Consider the following 23,233-nt stretch of genomic DNA (forward strand, 5'->3'; position numbering starts at 1 on the left):
CCTCCCAAGGGCTGGGCAACAGTCAAGCCTTCCTTTGGAAGGTACAAGGTTTAGACAACCCACACTTGCTAAGTTAACCCTTTACTGCATAAGGCCCTACACTGCTTTTTTTATGCCATGGGAAATTGGTTTTGTATTTTGTTTTTCCAGGAAAGCAATCCTGAAGAACACTGAGGTGTTCTTCATACACAAGCTATCATTTCTTTGTGTCCAGCCGTGGGTCACATTTTGCTAAATAGCTTGAAGGAAGTTTATTTCTGTATCAGAAGTAGTTGATATCTCAGTGGGATTTAGAGGTCATTATGGAAAAGGAGTGGCCTCAATTACCACTTGACTTTGCAGGTCTTCTTATCAGGAGGTGCAGTCTATTTCCCTGCCTCTTGAATTGAGACTGGCTTTGTGACTTGCTTGGCTACAAAGCTATGAAAATAATGATATATTGGCCCTCACAGATTCCTGCTTTCTCTTAGAATGCTGTTGGAACACGAGAAACCACGTGGAAGAGAGCAAGTTGTCCTTCTGAGTCCCTTCTAGACCAGCCTACAGCCAGCTGACGCCCAGATATATGAGAAATTCCAATTGAGATCAGCAGAGCTGCCTACCCAACCCCCCAAATTAACCAAAAATGCACAAGTGAGACCAGCCAAGACCAGAAGAATCACCCAGCTGACCTATAGGCTCATGAACAAGAATAAATGTTTACTGGACTTCGCTGGTTTTCCGGGGGTTAAGACTCCATGCTTCCAGGTTTGATCCCTGGTTGGGGGAATTCCGCATGCGGCCAAAGAAAAAAACAAAACAAGACAAACACAAAAAAGAATAAATGACATGAATAATATCAATGTTTTCTTAGGTCAGTCTCCCAAGGCAATAGAAATAAAAACAAAAATAAACAAATGGGACCTAATCAAACTTACAAGCTTTTGCAAAGCAAAGGAAACCTTAAACAAAACAAAAAGACAACCTACAGAATGGGAGAAAATATTTGCAAAGGAAGAGACAGACATGACAAGGGACTACTTTCTTTTTTTCTTTTTTTAAATTATTATAATTCTTTTTAATTTTATTTTTTTTATACAGCAGGTTCTTATTAGTTATCTATTTTATACATATTAGTGTATATATGTCAATCCCAGTCTCCCAGTTCATCCCACCACCACCCCGCCCTGCCCCTTCTTTCCCCCCTTGGTGTCCATACATTTGTTCGCTACATCTGTGTCTCTATTTCTGCCTTGGAAACTGGTTCATCTATACCATTTTTCTAGATTCCACATATATGCGTTAATATACGATATCTGTTTTTCTCTTTCTGACTTACTTCACACTGTATGACAGTCTCTAGGCCCATCCACATCTCTACAAATGACCCAATTTCGTTCCTTTTTATGGCTGAGTAATATTCCATTGTATACATGTACCACATCTTCTTTATCCGTGGGATTACTTTCCAAAATATACAAACAGCTCATGCAGCTCTATATCAAAAAAACAAACAACCCAATCAGAGAATGGGCAGATCTAAATAGACATTTCTCCAAAGAAGACATACAGATGGCCAAAAAGCACATGAAAAGATGCTCAACATCACTAATTATCAGGGAAATGCAAATTAAAACTACAATGAGGTATCACCTCACACCAGTCAGCATGGCCATCATTAAAAAATCTACAAACAATAAATGCTGGAGAGGATGTAGAGAAAAGGGAACCCTCCTACACTGTTGGTGGGAATGTAAATTGGTGCAGCCACTGTGGAAAACAGTATGGACATTCCTCAGAAAACTAAAAATAGAGTTGCCATATGATCCAGCAATCCCACTCCTGGGCATATATCCAGACAAAACTGTAATTCAAAAAGATGCACGCACCACTATGTTCATAGCAGCACTATTCACAATAGCCAAGACATGGAAACAACCTAAATGTCCATTGACAGACGGATGGATAAAGAAGATGTGGGGGACTTCCCTGGTGGCTCAGTGGTGAAGAATCCGCCTGCCATTGCAGGGAACACGGGTTCGAGCCCTGGTCCGGGAAGATCCCACACACCATAGAGCAACTAAGCCTGTGCACCACAACTACTGAGCCTGTGCTCTAGAGCTCGCTTGCCACAACTAGTGAAGCCCACACACCTAGAGCCCGTGCTCCATAACAAGAGAAGCCACTGCAGTGAGAAGCCTGTGCACCTCAACAAAGAGTAGCCCCGCTCGCCGCAACTAGAGAAGGCCACACATGGCAACGAAGACCCAACACAGCCAAAAATAAAAATAAAAATAAAAATTAAAAAATCTAAAGAAAAAAAAGATGTGGTACATATTTAGAATGGAATACTACTCAGCCATAAAAAGAATGAAATAATTCTATTTGCAGTAACATGGATGGACCCACCTAGAGACTATTATACTAACTGAAGTAAGTCAGAAAGAGAAAGACAAATACCATATGATGTCACTTATATGTGGAATCTAAAATATGACACAAATGAACCTATCTATGAAACAGAAACAGAATCACAGACATAGAGAACAGACTGGTGGTTGCCAAGGGAAAAGGGGTTGGGGGAAGGATGGAGTGGGAGGTTGGGGTTAGCAGATGTGAACTTTTATATATAGAATGGATAAATAACAAGGTCCTACTGCATAGCACAGAGAACTATATTCAATATCCTGTGACAAACCATAATGGAAATGAATGTTTTAAAAATGGAGGGCTTCCCTGGTGGTACAGTGGTTAAGAATCCACCTGCCAATGCAGGGGACACAGGTTCGAGCCCTGGTTCGGGAAGATCCCACATGCCATGGAGCAACTAAGCCCGTGTGCCACAACTACTAAGCCCACGAGCCACAACTACTGAGCCCGCGTGCCTAGAGCCCATGCTCCGCAACAAGACAAGCCACCGCAATGAGAAGCCTGCGCACCACAACAAAGAGTAGCCCCCGCTCACCGCAACTAGAGAAAGCCCACACCCAGCAACGAAGACCCAATGCAGCCAAAAAAGAGTTTAAAAATAGAATGTATATATATGTATAACTGAATCACTTTGCTGTATAGCAGTAATTAATGCAACATTGTAAATCAACTATACTTCAATTTAAAAAAAAAGAGATCAAATAAAAGAATAAATGTTTATTGTTTTATGCCACGGAGTTTTAGGTGCTTGTTAAACTACAGCAATAGCTAACTGATACAGTGGGGTAGTAAATGGAGGAACAAAAGTACTTTTTGAAATAAAAGTGTATTAACACAAATCAGAGAACTGTCAACCAAACATTTCTGGTTCTAAGGAACGTGGCAATGAAGCCTCAGCAATACTTGTTGTTTAGTTAAAAAAAAAAAAGGGGGGTCTTTCATCATTTTACTTGTCTACTAGATCTTTAAAAATTTTTATTAAAAAAATTGTTTTAAATGTAAGAACACTTAAAATGAGATCTACCCACTTAACAGATTTTTAAGTGCACTGTGTACTTATATACAAGCACAGTGCTGTACAGTAGAGTTCTAGAATTTATTCATTTCACATAACAGAAATTTTATACCTGTGATTAGCAATCTACTGGATCAACACATTAATTCAAAAAAGGCCGTTTTCTTCTAATACTTTTATGATTTCATTTATTTACATTTAAATATTTTATCTCTTTGGTATTTACCTTGGATACGGATCCAATTTTATTTTTCTCCCTCATAACATGTGTTAATAAGTCCATTTTTACTACACAGACTTAAGGTGCCACTTTCATCATACATAAAATATTTGTGTGTATTTGGTTATATTTCTGAACTTTCTATTCTGTTCCATTAGTCTTTCTGTCTATTCATGCAACAATACCACACTTTTCATTATTGTGTATTTTGGTATGTTTAGTTATCTACTAGGATCCAATCCCCCCTCATTAATCCCCTTTTTTATTTATATTTTTATTAATAGACCTAATTTTTTCAGAAAAGTTTTATATTTACCAAATACTGAGCAGACAGCAGAGTTCCAAATATGCCCCCACAAGAGTGCAGTTTCCACCTACTTTTTTTTTTTTTTTGGCCGCGTTGGGTCTTCATTGCTGCGCGGGGTTTCTCTAGTTGTGGCAAGCAGGAGCTACTCCTTGTTGCGTTGTGTGGGCTTCTCATTGCGGTGGCTTCTCTTGTTGTGGAGCATTGGCTCTAGGTGCATGGGCTCAGTAGTTGTGGCTCACAGGCTCAGCAGTTGTGGCGCACGGGCTTAGTTGCTCCACAGCATGTGGGATCTTCCTGGACCAGGGATTGAATCCGTGTCCCCCAAATTGGCAGGCAGATTCTTAACCACTTCACCACCAGGGAAGTCCCTATTTTTTTTTTTTAAGATTTTTTTGATATGGACCATTTTTAAAGTCTTTATTGAATTTGTTACAATATTGCTTCTGTTATGTTGTGGTTTTTTGGCCATGAGGCATGTGGGATCTTAGCTCCCTGACCAGGGATCAAACCCACACCCCCTGCACTGGAAGGCAAAGTCTTAACCACTGCACCTCCAGGGAAGTCCTTCCATCTATTATTAATTAACATCTTATATTAATTAGTATGGTTCATTTGTTATAATTAATGAGCCAACATTAGTATATTATTAACTAAGGTCCGTAGTTTTCTCAGATTTCCTTAATTTTACTGAATGTCCTTTTTCTGTTCCCGATTCCATCCAGGATGCTACATTACATTTAATCTTCATGTCCCCTTAGGCTCTGCTACAGACTGAATGTTTGTGTCCCCATAAAATTCATATGTTGAAACCTAATCCCCAATGTGATGGTATTTGGAGGTAGGGCCTTTGGGAGGTGATCAGGTCAGGAGGCCAGATCCCTCATGAATGTGATTAGTGTTATAAAACGGACCCCAGAAATCTCTCTTGCCCCTTCCACCATGTGAGGACTTAGCAAGAAGACAGCTGTCTAGGAACCAGGAAGCAGTTCTTATCAGACACCAGATCTGCCGAAGCCTTGATCTTGGACGTCCTGGCTTCCAGAACTGTGAGAAATAAGTATTATTTAAGCCAATAAATATTGTTCATGGGTTGCTGAAGTCCATTCAGCAGCCTGAATGGACTAAGGTGGGCTCTCCTTGGCTGTGGTTTTTTCAGACTTCCCTTGTTTTCGATGACTTTGACAGTTTTGAGGAGTACTAGTCAGGCATTTTGTAGGATGCTCCTCTATTGGTACATGTCTGGTGTTTCTGTCATGGTTAGACTGAGGTTATGGGCTTTGGGGAGGAAGACATCAGAGGTAAAAAGGACCATTTTTATCATACCATATCAAGGGTATTATATTAGTTTCCTAGGGCTGTTGTAACGAAGCCTCACAAACCAAGTGACTTAAAACAACATAAATTTGTTTTTTCACAGTTCTGGAGGCTAGAAGTCTGAAATCAAGGTGTTGGCAAGGACATGCAGCATCTGAAACCCATACTGGGGAATTCTTCCTTGCTTCTTCCCAGCTTCCTTGACTCACTTGAGCTGCAGCACCTCAACTGCTGCCTCCATGGTCACGTGACGTTTCTCTCCTCACGTGTCTGTGTCTCTTCGCCTCTTCTTATACGGACACCAGTCACATTGGACTAATGGCCAACCCTACTCTAGCAGGACCCTGTCTTAACTAATTACACCTGCAAAGACCCAATTTTCAAATAAAGTCCATTCTGAGGTCCTGAGAAGGACATGAATTTTGGGAGGATGCTATTCAACTCGGTACAGGTACATACCATCAACGTGGTTTTTGACTGTTGATGTTGACTTTGATCATCTGGCTTAAGTAGCATTTGCCAGGTCTCTCCACTATAATGTGACCCTTTTTCTTTCCCCCTTTCCGTACTGTACTTTGGAAGGAAGTCACTTGGAAAAGCCCACATTTAGGGAGTGGGAAGTTATGCTTCCTCCCTTGAGGGTGGTGTAGCTACTTAATTTATTTGGAATTCTTCTGAATGGGAGACTTGTCTCTTTTCCCCATTTACTACTTTATTCAATCAATCCAGTTACACGTAAAGCTGTATCAGAAGTGTTAACTCGTACCCCTGTGGGAAACAACTTAACTGATTAGAGTACAGTGCTTATGAGCCATTCCTTTTGCCTTTAGTCTAATAAACTCCATTCATTTAGGTCAGCACCTGTTTCCCCCACCCTCTTCAGTGAGGTCATTTCATACATTTAGAAAGATAGAGTTAGACTGTCTTGTCACAGTCTGCATTCTTTCCTGGGATCCGCCAATCTCCTAAATGATTTTTTTAGAAATTTGCCTGGGGACTTCCCTGGTGGTCCAGTGGGTAAGACTCTGCGTTCCCAATGCAGGGGACCCAGGTTTGATCCCTGGTGGGGGAACTAGATCCCACATGCATGCCACAACTAAGAGTTCGCATGCCGCAACTAACAAGCCTGCATGCCGCAACTAAAGATCCCGCATGCCACAACGAAGATCCTGCCTGCTGCAACTAAGACCTGGTACAGCCAAAATAAATAAATATTTAAAGAAAGAAAGAAATTTGCCTGCACTAAGGTTCACTTTTGGTGTTGTAAAGTTCTATAGGTTGTGAAAAATGCATAATGTCGTGTATCCACCATTACAGTATCATACAGAATAGCTTTACCACCCTAAAAATTCCTTGTACTTCATTTATTCATCACCAGCCCCCTGGTCTCAAATCCCTGGCAACCACTGGTCTTTTTACTGCCTCCCTAGTTTTGTCTTTTCAGAATGTGACATGGTTGGAATCAGGGTGTAGTTTTTTCAGAATGACTTCTTTCACTTAGCAATGTATATTTAAGGTTCCTCCATGTCTTTTTGTGACTTCACAGCTTATTTCTACTTTTAGCTGACAAATATTCCATTGTATGAATGGACGGCCGTTGGTTTACCCATTCACCTTTGGATGGACATTTTGGTTGTTTGGTTGTTGACATTTTAGTTTTTGGAGATTATGAAAGCTGCTATAAATATTTGTGCGCAGGCTTTTGTATGGACAGAAGCTTTCCACTCAATTGGGTAAGTACCTAGAAAGATGATTGCTGGATCATATGGTAGGATTATGTTTAGCTTTGTAAGAAACTGCCAAACTGTCTTCCAACGTGACTGTACCATTTTGTATTCTCACCAGCAATGAATGAGAATTCCTGTTGCTCTGTGTCTTCATCAGCACTCGATGTCAGTTTTTAAAATTTTAGTCATCCTAATAGATGTGTAGTGTCATCTTGTTTTGTTTTAATTTGCAATTCTGTGATGACATATGATATTGAGCACCTTTTCACATGCTTATTTGCTATCAGTACATCTTCTTTGGAGAAATGCCTGTTCAGACCTTTTGACCGTTTTTATTTTTATTTATTTATTTATTTTGCGGTATGTGGGCCTCTCACTGTTGTGGCCTCTCCCGTTGTGGAGCACAGGCTCCGGACCCGCAGGCTCAGCGGCCATGGCTCACGGGCCTAGCCGCTCTGCGGCATGTGGGATCTTCCCAGACCGGGGCACGAACCTGTGTCCCCTGCATCAGCAGGCGGATTCTCAACCACTGCGCCACCAGGGAAGCCCAGACCTTTTGCCCATTTTTAAATCAGGTTGTTTGTTCTCTTATTGTTGAGTTTTTTTTAATAGATCTTTATTGGAGTATAATTGCTTCACAAAACCGTGTTAGTTTCTGTTGCACAACAAAGCGAATCAGTCATATGCATACACATGTCCCCATATCCCCTCCCTCTTGAGCCTCCTTCCCACCCTCCCTATCCCACCCCTCTAGGTCATCACAAAGCACCGAGCTGATCTCCCTGTGCTATGCTGCTGCTTCTCACCAGCCAACTATTTCACATTCGGTAGTGTGTATGTGTCGATGCTACTCTCACTTCGCCCCAGCTTCGCCCTCCCACCCCATGTCATCAAGTCCATTCTCTATGTCTACCTCTTTATTCCTGCCCTGCAACTAGGTTCATCAGTACGATTTTTCTTTTTTTTTAGATTCCATATATATGCGTTAGCATATGGTATTTGTTTTTCTCTTTCTGACTTACTTCATTAGGTATGACAGACTCTAGGTCCATTCACCTTACTACAAATAACTCAATTTCATTTCTTTTTATGGCTGAGTAATATTCCATTGCATATATGTGCCACATCTTATTTATCCATTCATCTGTCGATGGACATTTAGGTTGGTTCCATGTCCTGGCTAATGTAAATAGTGCTGCAATGAACATCGTGGTGCATGTCTCTTTTTAAATTATGGTTTTCTCAGGGTATATGGCCAGTAGTGGGATTGCTGGGTCATATTGTAGTTCTAGTTTTAGTTTTTTAAGGAACCTCCATACTGTTTTCCATAGTGGTTGTATCAATTTACATTCCTACCAACAGTGCAGGAGGGTTCCCTTTTCACCACACCCTTTCCAGCATTTATTGTTTCTAGCTTTTTTGATAATGGCCATTATGACCAGTGTGAAGTTATACCTCATTGTAGTTTTGATTTGTATTTCTCTAATAATTAGTGATGTTGAGCATCTTTTCATGTGCCTCTTGGCCAACTGTATGTCTTCTTTGGTGAAATGTCTATTTAGGTCTTCTGCCCATTTTTTAACTGGATTGTTTGTTTTTATGATATTGAGCTCCATGAGCTGTTTGTAAACTTTGGAGATTAATCCTTTGTTGTTTCGTTTGCAAATATTTTCTCCCATTCTGAGGATTGTCTTTTTGTCTTGTTTATAGTTACCTTTGCTGTGCAAAAACTTAATTTAAGTCCCATTTCTTTATTTTTGTTTTTATTTCTGTTACTCTAGGAGGTGGGTCAAAAAAGATCTTGCTGTGGTTATGTCAAAGAGTGTTTTCCCTAAAAGTTTTATAGTGTCTGGTCATACATTTAGGTCTTTAATCCACTTGGAGTTTATTTTTGTGTATGGTGTTAGGGAGTGTTCTAATTTCATTCTTTTACATGTAGCTGTCCAGTTTTCCCAGCACCACTTATTGAAGAGGCTGTCTTTTCTCCATTGTATGTTCTTGCCTCCTTTGTCATAAATTAGGTGCCCATATGTGCATGGGTTTATCTCTGGGCATTTTATCCTGTTCCATTGTTCTATATTTCTGTTTTTGTGCCAGTACCATACTCTCTTGATTACTGTAGCTTTGTGGTATAGTTTGAAGTCAGGGAGCCTAATTCCTCCAACTCCAGTTTTCGTTCTCAAGATTGCTTTGGCTATTCGGGTCTTTGTGTTTCCATATGAATTGTAAGATTTTTTTGTTCTAATTCTGTGAAGAATGCCATTGGTAGTTTGACAGGGATTGCACTGAATCTGTAGATTGCTTTGGGCAGTATAGGCATTTTCACAATATTGATTCTTCCAATCCAAGAACATGGTACATTTCTCCATCTGTTTATGTCATCTTTGATTTCTTTCCTCAGTGTTTTATAGTTTTCTGAATACAAGTCTTTCACCTCCTTAGGCAGGTTTACTCCTAGGTATTTTATTCTTTTTGTTGCAATGGTAAATGGGAGTGTTTCCTTAATTTCTCTTTATGATTTTCATTGTTGGTGTATAGGAATACCAGAGATTTCTGTGCATTAATTTTGTATACTGCAACCTTACCAAATTCATTGATTAATTCTAGTTTTCTGGTGGCAACTTTAGGATTTTCTATGTATAGTATCATGTCATCGGCAAAGAGTGACAGTTTTACTTCTTCTTTTCCAATTTGTATTCCTTTTATTTCTTTTTCTCTGACTGCTATGGCTAGGACTTCCAAAACTATGTTGAATAAGAGTGGCAAGAGTGGACATCCTTGCCTTGTTCCTGATCCTAGTGGAAACGCTTTCCGTTTTTCACCATTGAGTATGATGCTTGCTGTGGGTTTGTCATATATGGCTTTTATTATGTTGAGGTAGGTTCCCACTATGCCCATTTTCTGGAGAGGTTTTATCATAAATGGGTGTTGAATTTTGTCCAAAGCTTTTTCTGCATCTATTGAGATGATCATATGGTTTTTATCCTTAATTTGTTAATGTGGTGTATCACATTGATTGATTTGCATATACTGAAGAATTCTTGCATCCCTGGGATAAATGCCACTTGATCACGGTGTATGATCCTTTTAATGTGCTGTTGGATTCTGTTGCTAGTATTTCGTTCAGGATTTTGCATCTCTGTTCATCAGTGATATTGGTCTATAATTTTCTTTTTTTGTGATATCTTTTTCTGGTTTAGGTGTCAGGGTGATGGTGGCTTTGTAGAATGAATATGGGAGTATTTCTCCCTCGGCAATATTTTGGAAGAGTTTGGAAGGATTGGTGTTAGTACTTGTCTAAATGTTTGATAGAATTCGCCTGTGAAGCCATCTGGTCCTGGACTTTTGTTTGTTGGAAAATGTTTAATTACGGTTTCAATTTCATTACTTGTGATAGGTCTGTTTATATTTTCTAATTCTTCCTGGTTCAGTCTTGGAAAATTGTACCTTTACAAGAATTTGTCCATTTCGTTGTGGTTGTCCATTTTATTGGCATATAGTTGTTCGTAGTAGTCTCTTATATTCCTTTGTATTTCTGCAGTATTGGTTGTGATTTCTACTTTTTCATTTCTAATTTTATTGATTTGTGTCCTCTCCCTTTTTTTCTTGATGAGTCTGGCTAAGGGTTTATCAATTTTGTTTATCTTCTCAAAGAACCAGCTTTTAGTTTATTGATCTTTGCTATTGATTTCTTCGTTTCTATTTCATTTATTTCTGCTCTGATCTTTATGATTTCTTTCCTTTTACTGACTTCGGGTTTTCTTTGTTCTTCTTTCTCTAGTTGTTTTAAGTGTAGGGTTAGATTGTTTATTTGAGATTTTTCTTGTTTCTTGAGGTGAGATTGAATTGCTATAAACTTCCCTCTTAGAACTGCTTTTGCTGCGTCCCATAGGTTTTGGGTCATTGTGTTTTCATTGTCATTTGTTTCTATGTATTTTTTTTCTTCTTCGATTTCATCAGTGATTTCTTGGTTATTTAGTAGTGCACTGTTTAGCCTCCACGTATGTGTGTTTTTTACAGGTTTTTTTCCTGTAATTGATTTCCAATTTCATAGTGTAGTGGTCAGAAAAGATGCTTGATACAATTTCAATTTTCTTAAATTTTCCAAGGCTTGATTTGTGACCCAAGATGCGATCTATCCTGGAGAATGTTCCATGTGCACTTGAGAAGAAAGTGTATTCTGCCACTTTTGGGTGGAATGTTCCATAAATATCAATTAGATGTATTTGGTCTATCATGTCATTTAAAGCTTGTGTTTCTTATTTATTTTCTGTTTGGATGATCTGTCCATTGGTGTAAGTGGGGTGTTAAAGTCCCCTACTATTATTGTGTTGCTGTCGATTTCTCCTTTCATGGTTGTTAGCATTTGCTTTATGTATTGAGGTGCTCCTCTGTTGGGTGCATAAACATTCATAATTGTTACCTCTTCTTCTTGGATTGATCCTTTGATCATTATGTAGTGTCCCTCCTTATCTCTTGCAACAGTCTTTATTTTAACGTCTCTTTTATCTGAGATGAGTATTGCTACTCCAGCTTTCTTTTGATTTCCATTTGCATGGAATATCTTTTTCCATCCTTTCACTTTCAGTCTGTATGTGTCCCTAGGTCTGAAGTGGGTCTCTTGTAGACAGCATATATATGAGTCTTGTTTTTGTATGTATTCAGCCAGTCTGTGTGTTTTGGTTGGGGCATTTAATCCATTTACATTCAAGGTTATTATCGATATGTATGTTCCTATTACCATTTTCTTAATTCTCTGGGTTTGTTTTTGTGGGTCTTTTTCTTCTCTTGTGTTTCCCCCCTAGAGAAGTTTCTTTAGCATTTGCTGTAAAGCTGGTTTGGTGGTGCTGAATTCTCTTAGCTTTTGTTTGTCTGAAAAGCTTTTGACTTCTCTATTGAATCTGAATGAGATCCTTGCTGGGTAGAGTAATCTTGGTAGTAGGTTTTTCTCTTTCAGCACTTTAAGTATATCCTGCCACTCCCTTCTGGCCTGCAGAGCTTCCACTGAAACATCAGCTGATAACCTTATGGGGATTCCTTTGTATGTTATTTTTTGTTTTTCCCTTGCTGCTTTTAATATTTTTTCTTTGTATTTAGTTTTTGTTAGTTTGATATATATGTGTCTTGGTGTGTTTTTCCTAGGGTTTATCTTGTATGGGACTCTCTGTGCTTCCTGTACTTGGGTGACTATTTCCTTTCCCATGTTAGGGAAGTTTTCCACTATAATCTCTTCAAATATTTTCTCAGACCCTTTCTTTTTCTCTTCTTCTTCTGGGGCCCCTATAATTCGAATGTTGGTGCGTTTAGTGTTGTCCCTGAGGTGTCTGAGATTGTCTTCAGTTATTTTCATTCTTTTTTCTTTATTCTGCTCCTCGGCAGTTATTTCCACCATTTCGTCTTCCAGCTCACTTGTTCATTCTTCTGCCTTCATTATTCTGTTATTGATTCCTCCCAGTGTAGTTTTCATTTTAGTTATTGTGTTGTTCATCTCTGTTTGTCTGTTCTTTAGTTCTTCTAGATCTTTGTTAAACATTTCTTGTATTTTCTCAATTCGTGCTTCCATTCTATTTCCGAGATTCTGGATCATCTTTACTATCACTACTCTGAATTCTTTTTCAGGTAGATTGACTATTTCCTCTTCATTTATTTGGCCTTCTAGGTTTTTACCTTGCTCCTTCATCTATGACATATTTTTTTGCAGTCTCATTTTTTTTTTTTTTTATGAGGGGGATTGTGTTTCTGTTTTATGGGTTGTTTGGCCTGTGGCTTCCAACGCTGGAGTTTGTAGGCTATTGGGTAGAGCTGGGTCTTGGTGCTGAGATGAGGAACTCTGTGAGACCTCACTCCAATGAATATTCGCAGGAGTCTGAGGTTCTCTGTTTTGCAATGGTTTGGACTCGGAGCTCCCACCACAGGAGCTTCCCCCCCCCGACTCCGTGTTGGCAAATCAAGATCCCACAAGCCGCGTGGGGTGCTCCCCCAAGAAAAAAAGAGAGAATAACAAAGGAAAAAATAAAATTAGACTAGGAAACTAACAGATATGTTAGAAAGAATGTAAAAATAAAAATATAGATGAATCAACAACCACAAGGTATGTCAGTACCATAATAGTAAAAAAGAGGAGGAGGGAAAAGAAAAAAAAAAAAAAAAAGGAGGGGAGGCAAGGCCTTGGCTGTGGAGAGTGGGGCCTAAGAAAGGGTGAGGTTTGGGTGGTGGGTGGGGCCAATGCTCAGGACCTACAGGGCTGGAAAACCCTGGGGGATGTGGGCGGTGGGGCTTAGGCTCCAGGAACAGAAGGGGCCCAGGTGTGCCCCCCACCCCTGGTCTCAGAGGGCAGGGCACCTCACCAGGAAGCCCAGCAGGCTTCCTGGGCTCGAGTGGGCAGGGCAATCGTCCTCCACTCCTCTTCTGCTCCTCCCAGAGGGCCCCTCCTGCCTGCCTCTCCTGATCCCCCTGGCCTCCCTCCTATGCTCCCAAGGACCCACGCAGCCTGGATGGGCCTTGGAGGGCAGGGGATCGGCCCGGGAGCTCAGCAGGCTCCCCATGCCCCAGTGGGCGGGGCAATCGCCCTCCACTCCTCTCCCGTGCCTCCCGGAGAGTCCCTACCACCTGCCTCTCCTGATCTCCCTGGCCTCAGGGGTGCCGATCTGGTCTGACCTCCAGTTCTCCTCCCCCCTCGGTCCCCCTACGTCCTACAGGTTCACTCTGGGGTTCCTCCTGTCTCCTTGGGGGTTAGAGTCCACACCAGCAGCCGGCAGGCGCCCTAGTTGTGGGGAGACGCTAACTCCATGTCTTCCCACACCACCATCTTGACTCCTCCTTTTGGGTTTTAAGAGCACATCTAGCATCCAAATCTTGGTTTCTAAAAACTATTCCTGACTAAAAGGAACAGAACTCCTTGGAAAAGCAGTTGATTACTGATCCGGGCAGGGAAAAGACAAGATGAGCCTGGAGCATCTTATGGTACTACAATGTAAGACAGTGCTCATAAAAAGGTAAGGGCCAGTCTAAAGGGCAGACAAGCCTATATGATAGAGGCCCCCAGTGACCAAAGCTGGGATAATCTGAACAACAAAATAAATAATGATTGTATTAGATTATAACCTATGGAATAAAAAAAATATCCATGAGTCTATATTGGTAATGTACAAATGATTCAGTAAATAAATAAATGAAGCAGAAGGGATGGCTCTTCCTTAGATAATAATTCTAACTAAATAATATCGAAGAAATAAGAGACATAGAAAATCACTGTTAGAATGCCATGACAACAATGAAGGCAGGCAAGGTCCACCAATGGATGCTACAAATCATGAGTGAAAGTGAGGTGAAACAGGATATTTGCAGCCTTAAACTTTCTACCCTGGTATATTCATTAACTACAAAGAGAAAAAGAGTAACTTCACAGCGCAGAAACACCACAGACATGAACTAAACTCAATGATCCAGGCTATTGCCATCAGTAATAAGACATACTGACCCCTTACACTGCTGATATGATATATTGAGAAGGGAACAACACTTCTGTAGTATTCTTGCCAAAAATGCATGGCCTCCATCTACTCGTGAGAGAACATCAGACAACCCACACTGAGGAACGTTCAATGCGGTAACTGATCCATACTCCTCAAAACGTCAAGGTCAGAAAGACAAGGAGAGACTGAGGAACTGTCACAGATTGTAGGAGATGAAGGAGACCAGACAACTAACACCCCAGAAAACCAGAGGACATTAGTGGAAGAACGGGTGAAATCAAATTTGCAGTTTAGTAATGTACCAATTCTCTAATTGTATCAATTAGTATTTTACTAATTAGTTTTGATAATTGTACTGTGGTTATGTATAATGTAAACATTAGTGAAAACTAAGTGAAGGGTATACAGAAACTTTCTGTACTATTTTTGCAGCTTTTCTGTAAGTCTAAAATTATTTCGAGGGACTTCCCTGGTGGTCCAGTGACTAAAACTTTGCGCTCCCAATGCAGGGGACCTGGGTTCGATCCCTGGTCAGGGAACTAGATCTCACACACCGCAACTATGAGTTTGCCTCAACTACAGATCCCACATGCCACAACTAAGACCTGGTGCAGTCAAATAAATAAAATAAAATAAATAAATATTTTTAACAAAAATAAAATAAATGAAATTATTTTGAAATAAAAAGGTAAAAATAATTTGGATACTCACCCTTTATCCGTTAATCATATGAAAATATCTTCCTCTTTGGGCACTCTGGTTGAGTTGATGTGTCTCCGAGCTGGAATGTTAGCTGTTCCTTCCAAAGGCCATTCCTTCTATTGCTCTGTCAGGTCGGCAGCCTCAGGATGGGGAGGTAGACATTAGGATTAGTGGATCCCATGGTCATCTGCCCATTACTGCACCCGCCTTTGCTAAAAAGTGGATCACTTGGCCTGAGGGGATGGTATGTGATATACCATGTCGGTGGGTCAAACACTGTGTGAGCCTTCAGATGCTGGTGCTGGCTGAGGCCATGCAGGCAGGAGAGGCTAACCCATACGCATAATATGTACTGCATTGATTTCAGTCAAGATAAATTGCTCCCTTTCCAGAGTGGAAAGGGTCTGACGTGGTCAACTTGTTACCAAGTGGCTGGCTGGTCTCCCTGAGGAATGGTGCCATGTGGCAGATTCAGTGTTGCTGTAGGGTGAACACTCAGCAGTGGCAGTAGCTAGGTCAGCCTTAGTGAGTGGGTGTCCATGCCGGTGGACCTGTTACTGGCCTCTCCCCTACTGCCATTGTGCCAGCGCTGGGGGGGTCTTTCACAGCGGCTGGCCGATGACTCCTGGCTGAATCACACTGTTTGCTTGGTTTAGTCTCTTCCATGGTAGATGCTCTCTGGTGGGCGTTAACATATGATACGTGTGCTATAAAGACCTCACTTTGTGTCTGGTCCTCAAGATCCATCTATGTGCCTCTTCTCCAAACCTCCTTGACCCTGATGTTCCAATCTCCTCATAGGCCCCTGACCAACCAGCCAAGCCATTCACCATTGCCCATGGGCCCATATATATTCTTCTATTGGACCCCTTTTCTTTCTACAAAAGGGGATGACTAGGTGCATGACCTGGAGCTCTGCCAATCGGGAGGATCTCAGGGTTACTCCCAAGTGGGGCTGTAGTACAACAGTCCATCTTCAGCTCAAACCCTCATATTGAGCCAATGCATTCACGAATCAAGCTTGAACTTTTCCCTCCTCCATCAGCTGGTCATAAGAGTTCCCCCATACGGCTGTAGGTGTGAGCTGAGGGAAAGGTACTGGCCAAGCAATGGTGGGTGACATGGGGGTCTTGGCCACCTACTCATGCAGCTGACTTTGCCCTCTGGCCCTGCTTGTGCCCAATTTTCTTGCTCCCCTTTTTGTTTTGGACCTGCCTGACTTTATGACTTGGTGGGTCTGATAGAAGACAGGTCATGACAGCCAGCTCTGGCCACATGATCACTCAATGGTATCTTGTGGTCACATTCACCATCTTAACCAGGACCCAGTAGTAGGCCGGGGCAGTTTTTTTGTATAGTGTGTAGGTCTCTGTTGCAGATGTCATGACCCTGCTCCAGAACCTTAGGAATCTCTATCATGGCTCTTCTTTTTAGGGTTTGCCACAAAACTCTACCTGGCATCTCTCCTCTATCCATAGATACCTCTAGTACCAACAGCTACATGTGGCTAACGGCTACCATATTGGAAAGCACAGATACGGAACATTGCTATCAGTTCAGCAAGTGTATTAGACACTACCACATCTAGATGTAACAGTTTACAAGAAGTACAGAATCTCACAAGGATACAATCATCCAAAAACAGAATGCGGAAAATTCTACAGAACAAGTGACCCAGTTTCTTTAACAAATAAATGTCATGGAAGAATGGGGGAGAGGGAAACTGTTCTAGATTAAGATGCTTATGAGACACATTAACCAAATACATTCTGTGGACTTTCCCTGGATCTTGATTTGAACTAACCAACTGTAAAAGAGATGATTTTTGAGATAAGCCAGTTAAGCAACACACTGAGAATGGAAATGTGGGCTCATTCAAATGTGGTTGGGGAGAAGGACCCAAGTAGGAGTTTGTATTCCTGGTTTGACTGGGAAGAAAAACAAAGCCAGAAATAGCTTTTATCTCAGTAATGTTAGCAACACGCTTCTTCAAATTTCCTGTGGGAGGAAAACAGAGCTTGGAATATTTTCAAGAGCAGCAGCCACATCATTCCCCTCGATCCTGGGATATGCCCAGTGGGAGAGTGGAGACAAAGGGATGCGACAGTCTTTTCCTTGGCTGATCTGGCAAACTGCTGCTCATCCTTAGCACTCCTCTTCCAGGAAGTCTTCCTGGCTTGCCTTACTGCCCTACCCCCATCCTAACCCCCAAGAGCCTCCCTGTGCTTTCCTCCTCATAGCCCCGATCAAGGCCTACTCTAACTGTGACACCGGAGCTGGGACTTGCAGGGTGAGAAAAATCAAGGGTGTGTCCCAAGCCCCTGAGCCTTGCTGGAGCTCTGGGTATTCGGACCACAAGAAGCCACTGCATAGTCTTAAGCCAGGAAGTGGCGGCTGTTCTGTTTCCCTTTGTGCTCAGTAAGCCTCACCTCTCCTTTAAGAAGTACTGACTCAGCAAGGGCTGGCAGGGCCACCTTAAGGCTGTGCCACCTTAAGCAGCCCTGCCCCCGGCACAGCCAATAGGCTGGGGTGGTCACCGGCTGTTGCCCAGCTATGGCCAGCCTGCTCCGGGCTGCAACTTGGGGGATGTTCCCCTGGAGGGGCTACTGCTCCAGGGGGACGCAGGTAGGTGGGAGGAGAGGAGCCCCTTAGAGGGTGGGGGGCCCCCGATGCCGAGTTCCAGCCAGACTCTGTGCTGCCCCAGCACCAGGAGACCTTGAGCAGAGGCTCGCTGGGCTCACCCCAGGTCAAATGTGGGTGTTCAGTGAGCTGGGCCAAAGCCCTCACAGCTGCCATGAGTGGGGCTGGGGGGTGTCAACTGAAAGATTTGTGGACTCTAGAGCACCCCTTTGAGGCCCCGGAATACACACACATTTTGAAAGAATGCCTGGGAGGCAAGGAGCTGGTTTCTAGGCCAGGCCCTGTCCTGGACTTGCTGGCCTCTTTTCCTCATCTGTAAAATGGGAAGAAATCCCCAGAAGGGCTCCAAGAGCCCTACGAGCCCCCGGCCGAAGCGGGGTAGGGGTGTGGGTGCCTCTGTTCACAGGCAATGGAACCCCCACTCCCACCCCTCCCACTGGCCAGGTGGCCCCAGGTATCTTTGAGTGACCCTGCCAATGTGTTTCTCCCCTGCAGGGTGAACTCAGCGAGGGCTTTGTGGAGGCTTTGAAGGCAGTTGTGGGGAGCCCCCACGTGACTACTGCTGCTGTGGTCCGGGAGCAGCACGGGCATGATGAGTCAATGCACAGGTGGGCTCCGCCACCCCCCTGCATCAGAACCCCTGGCTGGGAGTGAGGGTCCTGGGTTATCTTCTGCCCCTCAACCCCTGCCATCTGTTTCTGGGTGCTCTGGCATCCTCCACCTCTCCTCTATGCCCCCAGAAGGGTGTTCTCTGCCCCTCGCCCACTGTGCAGCCTCAGGCCCTGCCATACCTTCAAACTTGAGCAGGACCAGAGGGTACCACACACCCCTACATTGCTGAGGGTCTGGTTCCAGGTGCCAACCTCCGGACGCCGTGGTGTGGCCCCAGAATGTGGAGCAGGTCAGCCGGCTGGCAGCCCTGTGCTATGGCCAAGGCGTGCCCATCATCCCATTCGGCTCGGGCACCGGGCTTGAGGGTGGAGTCTGTGCCGTGCAGGTATGTATGGTGGGTGGACAACTCCCCTGGCCAGGCTCTAGTCCCACCACACTTGTCACACCGGCAGCTGCCTCCTCCACCACACCAGCCTGGCTGGCCAGGTCCAGCCCTCCTTACCTGCCATCCCGGGGCTCTGGTCTGGCTGCTGGGAGGTCGGCCTCGAGCTGGGGTCCTGGGGGCTGTGTCCTGGCGAAAGATCTAGGTCAGTAACCGCTTGAACGCCCTCCGCCAGGGCGGCGTCTGTGTCAACCTGACCCACATGGACCGAATCCTGGAGCTGAATCCGGAAGACTTCTCTGTGGTGGTGGAGCCCGGCGTCACCCGCAAAGCCCTCAACTCCCACCTGCGCGACAGCGGCCTCTGGTTCCCTGTGGGTAGGCTGGGGCTCCAGGACTTTCCTGGGCCTGGAGGGCTCCCTGGTGGCAGGGGTGTTTCTGGGGCTTGGCGGGACCCCTCTGCCCACGGGCACCCGCCCCAGGCTTCCTTCTGCCTGCCCTCTGCCCTCCAGACCCAGGTGCAGACGCCTCTCTCTGCGGCATGGTGGCCACCGGCGCCTCGGGCACCAACGCTGTGCGCTACGGCACCATGCGCGACAACGTGCTGAACCTGGAGGTGGTGCTGCCGGGAGGGCGGCTGCTTCACACCGCGGGCCCGGGACGTCACTTCCGGTGAGCGCCCTCTACCGGCGGCGACGGGGGCCTCCTGGAGAGGCGGGTTCTGAAACTGCCCTGTGGGCCAAAGCTGGTGGTCCTGAGGCCGATTTGGGCTGTGCCAGGAAAAGGCTGCCTGGGTGGCAGTCTGCACAGAGGCGGGTGAGCCCAGACCTCAGGTTCAGCTCCCCACCTGGCTTCTGGCCACAAATCCGTCGTCACGTGGCCTGGGCACTCACCTACCTCATGTCCCCGGGGACCCAGGAAGAGCGCAGCTGGCTACAACCTCACCGGGCTGTTTGTGGGCTCCGAGGGGACGCTGGGCCTCATCACGGCTGCCACACTGCGCCTGCACCCTGCCCCTGAGGCCACGGTGGCTGCCACCTGTGCCTTCCCCAGCGTCCAGGCGGCCGTGGACAGCACCGTACACATCCTCCAGGCTGCAGTGCCCGTGGCCCGCATTGGTGAGCCTGGGATTGGGCCGTCCAGGTGGGCTCCCCTTTGAAGGCCACGCGTCACCTCACGTGGCTTCTCCTTGGTCCCAGAGTTCCTCGATGACGTCATGATGGATGCCTGCAACAGGCATAGCAAGCTGAACTGCTGCGTGGCGCCCACGCTCTTCCTCGAGTTCCACGGCTCCGAGCAGGCGCTGGCAGAGCAGGTGCAGCGCACAGGTGTGCTGGGGTGCTGTGGGCGGGGCGGGGCGGGGCCTGGGCTGCCCCAGAGTAGGGCCTGGTGTCAACCCCCCGCCCCCGACAGAGGAGATCATCCGGCACAACGGAGGCTCTCACTTCTCCTGGGCCAAGGAGGCGGAGGACCGCAGCCGGCTCTGGGCAGCGCGGCACAATGCCTGGTACGCTGCCCTGGCGCTGCGGCCGGGCTGCAAGGTGAGCGGGCTGGGGTGGACACGGGAGCCTTTCCTCAGCCTACTGCCCTATTGTCCAGGGCAGCAGGCAGAGGCCCCGGCCGGCAGGACTGCCAAATCCTCGGGAGGGAGCCCCTGCCCCGAGCCAGGCCCTGGGTGCAGGGACCAAGGAGGGGCAGTGTGGACACAGAAGGCAGGCTTCCTGGAGGAAGAGGTGGTGAAGCGGAAGGGGAGGCTGGGCTCCAGGTGCTGGGGGGCCTGCACGGTAGCGGGGGTGGGGAGCAGGATGAGAGCCCTGGGAGCCTAGCCGGGCCAGTCGCCTTATTGCACAGGGAAACTGAGGCTTAGAGACAGCAGGCACGTTCATGTGAGAGGCCGAGCACCCCGAGCCCATTCGTACCCTTGACCCCTTACCTCCCGGGCAGGCTGGGTGAGGGAGGGAAGCTCACCGGCCTGCCCCGACTCAGGGCTATTCCACCGACGTGTGTGTGCCCATCTCCCGGCTGCCGGAGATCCTGGTGCAGACCAAGGAGGACCTGCAGGCCTCGGGACTCACAGGTTCTGCCTGCCCCATGCGGGGCGCGGTGGGAGGGTGGGGGCGGGGCTGGGGCAGCAGCTGTATCCTCTGGGCCCCCAGGAACCATCGTTGGGCACGTGGGTGATGGCAATTTCCACTGCATCCTGGTGGTAGACCCGGAGGACCACGAGGAGCTCCTCAGGGTCAAGGCCTTTGCAGAACAGCTGGTCAGGTAAAGGCAAAGCGGGAAGCAGGGTGGGGGAGAGCTGAGGGAAGTGGGAGGGGCACCCGCTGAGGACCTCTTCCCGCTGCTTCCCAGGCGAGCACTGGCACTCCGTGGCACGTGCACAGGGGAACATGGCATCGGTCTGGGCAAGCGGCAGCTGCTGCAGGAGGAGGTGGGCACGGTGGGCATTGAGACCATGCGGCAGCTCAAGGCCACGCTGGACCCCCGAGGCCTCATGAACCCAGGCAAGGTGCTGTGAGGGGCTCGGAGCACCTGGCCCACAAGCCCCCAGAGAGTGGCACCTCCCGTTCCGGAACCTGTTTTCCTGCCATGGAACAGCTCTGCCTTTGCCTGGACCCTGCAGGGGTCTTCGCCAGCCCGCTAGCCCTTTCATCCCAGCCGAGGCCAGAGAGAGGAGGGAGAAGCCTGGTCGGCCGTCTTCTCCCTGGCCCTCTTGCTGGCCTCAGGAGCCTTTGGTCCAGTAAATGGCTCAGGGTCATTCCCGGTGAAGCTGCTTCGTCTCTGCTCCCTTACGCATCCTGTAAGGTGGTGTGGGTCAGTCACCCCAAAGACTAGGACGACCCCCCTCCAGCTTAGCCTCCCCACTGCCAGGGCAGGAGAACAAAGGCTGGGGGCCCCCCCAGCACCTATAGCCCAACTCCATCTGCCTGGTGACAGGAATGCTCCTTTGCTGGTGAGGGAAGGGACCTTCTGCTCCACACTCATAGACTCCCAAAATAAACCTGAACCCCACATGCAGTTGTCTGGAGATGAGCAGGCAGCACCTGTGAATGAACCCCTGTGCCTGCCCGCCCCACCTCCTCCAAGTTCTTTGTCCTTTGGCTGGTGACGTCCTCGTCCCTCATCCCGGGCCTACCCTCTGACTTGCTGCAGCCTGAGGAGGGGCAGCTGCTCTGCCTCTCAGAGCCCCAGGGCCTAAGGACTTGCCCATGTCCATCGTCACTTACCACAGACTCCCCCACTGAGCCCCAAGTGTACTCTAGAACATTCTGAACATGTCCTTCAAGTGGCTGCTACTAACCATTGCAAATGGAAGTGATTTTCCTGGTACCACGTCTCTCCACAGTGTGATGTATTATACTACCAGCTTTTTTGCCTCAACCTCAGGCTCAGTCCACCCTGGGGCCTGCTCCTGCCTCGGTCAGGATTCCTGATCAGAGGACCTTGACCGGGGTACCTGGCAGTTGTTCCCCCTAAGCCCACGAGAGGGCGCCCGACACCTCAGAGCTTAGACACCAGTATCTGCTTGGGGCAGTGGTGCCCAACACTCACCTCTGCAGGGACCTGCAGCTCTCAGCTCTGGGCCCCCCACTTCCCAGGGTCTAGCAGGTGTCTGGAGTCCTGGAAACCAGTCTCTAAGCTCTCCACGCCCCTGCAGGTCCCAGGAGCCTCTAGTGCAGGCCCATCTCCCTCACCCCAAGGCCTTGGCCCTTAGGAAAAGGGCTGGGCGAGGGGTGCAGGGGAGCCAGGGGCACACTCCATCTCGCCTCACTCCCATTCTCCCAAGCCACCTCTGAGCTCCTTCCCTGCCTCCACTCCCTCTGCCCCTCCCCACCTCTCCCCTCAGCTGTTCAGGCAGCCCCTCTGGCTCCTGAGACCAGCTCGGTTCTTGGAACCCCTCCTTTCTGCTAACTTGGGGCTGAGCCCTGAGTTCGCTCCTCTGTGACATTTCTGTCCCTTGGATGTGCTAGGGGGTGGTGTGGGGCAAGTCCTATGGGCCCTCCCCCACAAGCACCAAATAAAGCGGACTTGAACCATCTAACCATCAGCCACCAGTGCCCTCCCCTCCATGCAGGCAGCCCACCACCAGCAGCCCCCCGGGGCAGCATTCTGCAGGGGCAGGCTCCTCCCCTACAGGGCAGGGCTTGTCTCTGATGTGCCCCTCAGTGCCTGGCAACTAGTAGGTGTTCAGCAAATGGCCACTTCCCCACAATTCTTTACTAGGAAAAACTCCAAACACGCAGGACAGTTGGAAGAACAAGTACACTGTTCACTGAAATACTGGCCACTGAAGATTCAACAATGAATATTTTTGCCTTACTTGCTTCGTGCGTGTATTTTTTGGGGAACCATTTGGAATTGAGTTACAAATTTGTTGACATCATTCACCTACATAATTCAGCATCTATTCCCTAGGAATAAGGACCT

General features: G+C 46.5%; 1 protein-coding gene across 1 annotated transcript; it reads left to right on the forward strand.

Annotated features, from left to right (window-relative positions):
• Positions 1–15,427: 15,427 nt before the first annotated feature.
• On the forward strand, positions 15,428–21,625 carry LDHD (lactate dehydrogenase D; the record flags this gene model as incomplete). The annotated part of the gene is made up of 11 exons (XM_082862985.1): positions 15,428–15,433; positions 18,305–18,417; positions 18,665–18,806; positions 19,039–19,180; positions 19,315–19,474; positions 19,721–19,920; positions 20,002–20,130; positions 20,216–20,343; positions 20,789–20,879; positions 20,959–21,070; positions 21,158–21,625. The coding sequence occupies 11 exons, from the start codon at positions 15,428–15,430 to the stop codon at positions 21,321–21,323; spliced, it is 1,389 nt and encodes a 462-aa protein (XP_082719111.1). The 3' UTR covers positions 21,324–21,625.
• Between the last annotated feature and the right edge of the window lie 1,608 nt (positions 21,626–23,233).

This window comes from Leucopleurus acutus (genome assembly GCF_964270905.1).
Source record: "Leucopleurus acutus genome assembly, chromosome: 20".
Classification (NCBI taxonomy): domain Eukaryota; kingdom Metazoa; phylum Chordata; class Mammalia; order Artiodactyla; family Delphinidae; genus Leucopleurus; species Leucopleurus acutus.